This window comes from Chrysochloris asiatica, unplaced genomic scaffold (genome assembly GCF_000296735.1).
Source record: "Chrysochloris asiatica unplaced genomic scaffold, ChrAsi1.0 scaffold00280, whole genome shotgun sequence".
NCBI classification, from domain to species: Eukaryota; Metazoa; Chordata; class Mammalia; order Afrosoricida; family Chrysochloridae; genus Chrysochloris; species Chrysochloris asiatica.
The window spans coordinates 3,394,090-3,399,021 of record NW_006408798.1 but is presented as its reverse complement, the minus strand read 5'-3'; the positions used below and the strand labels follow the sequence as shown (position 1 = coordinate 3,399,021).

The following is a 4,932-nucleotide window of genomic DNA, read 5'->3' as shown; positions in this document are numbered from 1 at the left end:
CTGAATTTGATCAAACTGAATTCCCAAGTCTCTTTGTTCTATTAGAGTCCTCCTCTATGAATTATTTGACTTAGCTGTATTTCATTTTCTAGTAAAGACACAACTCTCAGGTGTGAATTGATTAAATAAAAGCAAAGGGTATCCTAAAAGCTTCCTGCATCTCTCCACACAATTCAAGAAATTCACCTCGCAATGTGATGCCCACAATTTAGGGCCTCCATCGTTATAGTAAAAGCGTCTAATCATCTCTGATTTCAATGGTGGGATTTCTTAGTGTTGATCATCCAGATTATATTTTCCCTTTAAATGAACCATTTACAGCTTGCATTCCTAAAATAGAATTTTTTTCCTTCTATCTCAGCATTATATGGATAAAACCTTGTATTACAGCACAGAAACCTGTCTTCTATCTATTCCAAATCAAATAACTTTCCTTTGATGAAAAAAAAAAAAAAGTTAGGTTTGTGCATGTATCTAATTTTGAATTCAAGGAGAAGCATGTTATTGAGTTTCTTTCCATAATACCCTAGATCTTTGGGGAATTGTATATTAAAATATTTGAATTTACATGCATAGGCTAAAACATTTCCATTCAAAATTATTGCTCCTGTGTCATGTAATTAAAATAACAATCACAGCTCTTCTTCACTAAGCATCTTCTATGTACCAGGCACTCAATGGTTTCTTTAAGCATAGAATGATTGTTTCAGGGCTAAAGTAGCTAATGCAACTTCCTAGACAACTTTTAGCTCTGTAAGATTCTCACAGAATCTTACACCACCATGAAGATTAGAAATGAGTTTGGAAACAGTGGGTGACACTGATGGTTTCAGAGCTCTGCTAAATCAGAACAGTTGCCCATTTACCATCAAGTTCAGTAAGTTCTTCATTCAGTGAAAAGAATAGACTTTAGATTCAGACACACTAAGGTTCAAATATGACGACTACATTCTAGCTGTTTGACCTCTGAAAACGCAACTTATTTATCTAAAGGGAGATACTATTGAAGATATATGGGGGGGGAGGGGAATCCAATTAATATTTGGTGGGGAAATCCCTTTGATTGTAGCCCTTAGCCCTTAACCTCCTCTGTAAAATTGGGACAAAAATATCCTAGCTTCTCAATTGCCAGGAGGACTTAGGACATAGTAGACATGCAGCCAGTGGCAATTATTAGGTTTATTGTAGCTTAATGATCCTGCGCATACTCAGGCTAGTTATATACATCTCTAAGAAAGCAGTTTCTCTGTTGTCGTGTGTGCTACCCACATATCTTGAAGTGTAACCAGAGTGACCCATGGTCCCAGTTTGTCAAGGACTGAAGTTTCCCCCCCAGGATGGGAAACTTTCAGTGCTAAAACCAGACTAACCCCAGGCAACCAGAGGGTCACTCACGCAAGTCCTCAGAAGAAAAGGGAAACTTCAACTGGCAAGAGACAGGAGGACAACTGCAGACATTCTAGTTTGATCTGATCTTACCAAATCACAGTGTTGGCAGATGGATGAGATATACACCCTTTCTCTTTCTGACCTCACTCTATCCTGCTTCTCTTCTAGCAGCTAAGCATGTTTCCCACTGCTTGTCCCGAGATGCCTGTACTTCAGCCTGGGGGGCTCACTTCACTGTCCTAGCATCTCTTCCTTAATCAGACTTGCAGCACTACATTCATTCTGCCCTCCATTCATGCCTCCTTGATTATTTCAGACTCTTCACTGAAGCCAAACCCCTTGAGTTCTGATTTCAAAGGGTAGAAATTACTGGGAGCTAAAAGAAAAAAAACTTATTTGGTCAGGGTTCAGCATCTTCAGTTGAGAATAAAGAGACACTCTTCTACCCAAGCCAGCCATTCTCTTTTCACCAGCCAAGCAGGGCCTGAAGTAACTAATCAGTTGCCCCATTTTCAAGTACTCATGGGAAAGGATAACAACCACTTTCTTCCCAAGCCCAGTTTTCTTTGATAATTTACTGGAATCAGCTTCTTTCCCCTGGCTCCTTATAAGAAGAGATTGATTTGATATTCCAACTAAAGAGCAAAAGTTAAGAAAAAAAAATTTTTGTCACCCTACTCCCTACCTCAAGTTGGTAATAAAATGTGGTTCATCTTCAGATGATATGAATGAAAGTAACAGAGGTGACTGAGTGTTGAGTAAAGAGACATTCTCGGGACACTCAGAGAAATAACTTCCAAACCAATTCATAGCGAGAGATGTTTTCTTGTCACTAGAGTTATCCTTTCCCTCTGACAGTTAGTTGACTAATTCTAAGCATAGGTACAATCCTGAGTGAAAGATTTCTTACAAAGAATATTACCTTCATATTCTAGAATCTGAGGTCATAGCAGTGAAACTGACAGTTATCTTATTTTTTAAGAACAGCTACACACATCTTACTGTGGACATGTCCATCTTCCTATTCTAAATGGAGATACAGACAAAAATACAGTGTAAGTTTTAAAATAAAGTTATCTTTGATGGGAAAAACCCTTTGCTTTGAGAGCTACTTATAGCAAACATTTATCTAGTTGTCATTTGACCTTCCTTTGGAAGACCCAAAAGGCAACAGAGTTCAGTCATGTCATGTAGCTGAAGTGCAGCAGGGACCTACCTCTCTTCATGCCCAGACTGCTGGTCCATTTCAGCAAGACTATATGAGGTCTGAAACTAACCTGAGGTATCTCACCTGAATTCATCTAATGAAATGTGATCTCCTCAAGCTTAAGCAGTATAGGCTGGACTGCCCCAGGAGTCCCTAGGTGATGCAAAGTGCTAATGAGCTCAGTGGATAACTGAAAAGTTGTAAGTTCAAGTTTACCCTGAGGTATCTTCAAAGAAAAGCCCAGCAATCTACTTCCAAAAAATCAGCCATTAAAAACCCTAAGGATCAACCCCCACCCCATCCAAAAGAAAAAAAAGCTAAAGAGGATAGAGAGAAACACTGTAAACTAATGATATATGGAGGGGATAATAATCAATGTAATGAAACAAGCTATATGAATGGTTGAATGTGAAGCCGATGATGTGCCCTGTAAACTTTCACTCAATGCAAAATAAAAACATTTAATTAAAAAAAACAACCCTAAGGAGCACAGTTCTACTCTGATATACATGGAGTCGCCATGATGTGGAATTGACTCAACAACTAGTTTTTAGATTGCCCCAAGCTTCCAAGGTATTTTTAAAACTTCTAGAAATTCCCTATTCTTCCATGAGATCCATTGATCATGCAGGAAAATGGTGCCTCTTCTCTCCTACCCAACTCACATGGAATCTAATGAAAACACAGTGCTCAGCTAATGATTTATCTCTGCTACTCTGAATCTTGGACTCCAGGTATGGTGCTGCAGGATAATGCTCTAGGCCACAAGGTCAATTTGAGCCGCAAGGTCAGAAACTCCATACAGGGTCGCTATGAGTCAGAACCTACTCAACGGCAGTCAACAACAACTCTGAATTCCCGAGGGTCTTTAGTGCCTTGGAAGTGTGCCTCTAGGATGCATCTTACGAAGGCAAAGACCCCAGCTGGGAAAAATAGCCTTAGCGGACAGAAAATTAGGCAAAATTGCACACTGAGGGGAAGAATCTGCAATCATAATTCAACAGAACATTAGAAAGACAACAGGAGGAAATTGGCAATTATACTATGTATTCTTCTCATCAGACCCACAGAGAATGATTGTTTAGGGTTCTGAACTTCAAAGCATTTACTTGAACATAATTATTAGCAAAAGCCTATAATGCTTTCCAAACCAGGATTGCTCAGACACAGCTTCATAATTGCCTTCAATCACTGGATTCTAGGCTACTCTCACTGTCTTCTTAGCTATCTGGATGCAGCCTACATTAACAACAGTCATGTTTCTTCTGCTCACTATTCCAGCACATAATAGGGACTCAATAACTTGTTGAATAAAAGTGCTATAAATAAAAATTCACATTCACAGATTAACAGAATTTAACAAATCATTTATAGCAAGACGCCTTTCAAGAGTTAACAACCACTGTACAGGAAGCTAAGACTCCATACTTTAAGATTTCATTTGTATCCAAATTTCTAATCAAACATTTATTTATGAAGTGATTAGTTCACAAGCCACACAGCCTTTCAACAAAAAAGCCCAAAACAAATTAAAAAGAACCGAGGGGAAAAAAATTGTTCTTCGTTACCAAACGACACAATTTATGAAAACCACCACTTGTATGTCAGTTTATCTTACTGTAGTGGCTTGCGTGTTGCTACGAATCTGGAAGCTATGCCAAGCTATGCTATACAAGCAGGATCACCTATAGTGTGCAAGTTTCAGCTGAGCTTCCAGACAGCTGTTTTTTGGTAAAATGAGAGATGGATTCCTTCCAAATATTTAGTCACTGAAAACTTTATGAATAGCAGTGGAACATTGTCAGGAGGAGATTATTGAATTCTGAAACCTCATAAAGAGCACCTGAATATTGCCAGACATTGGAAGAGATCCGTATTTGTGCCCATTCCAAAGAGAGGTGACCCAGTGGAATGAGGAAAACATTGGACAATCTCTTTGATATGCCATGAGAGTAAAGTTTGACTAAAGGTAATACAGAAGTGGCTGCAAACATACATTGACAGAGAACTTCCAGAGGTTCAAGCCGGATTCACAAGAGGCCATAGAATGAGGGATATTATTGATGATGTCTGATGGATCATGGCTGAAAGCAGAGAATATCAGAAAGATGTTTGTTGTTGTTGTCAGGTGCCATCGAGTCGGAATCGACTCATAGCGACCCCATGCACAACAGAATGAAACAATGTCCAATCCTGGGCCAACCTCACTACCGCTGCCACACTTGACGCCATCAATGATGTCACCTGGCTGATCCATCTCGTTGGGGGTCTTCCTCTTTTTCTCTGACCCTCCACCTTACCCAGCATGACATCCTTCTCCAACGATTGTTTCCTCC

General features: G+C 39.4%; 1 protein-coding gene across 1 annotated transcript in view; it reads right to left on the bottom strand.

The window, feature by feature from the left end:
- PLAC8L1 (PLAC8-like 1) overlaps positions 1 to 2,199 on the bottom strand; it is a 37,501-nt gene extending 35,302 nt beyond the window's left edge. The window contains 1 exon segment of the mRNA XM_006874513.1: positions 2,063 to 2,199. Coding sequence (XP_006874575.1) covers positions 2,063 to 2,199 — 137 coding nt within the window.
- Between the last annotated feature and the right edge of the window lie 2,733 nt (positions 2,200 to 4,932).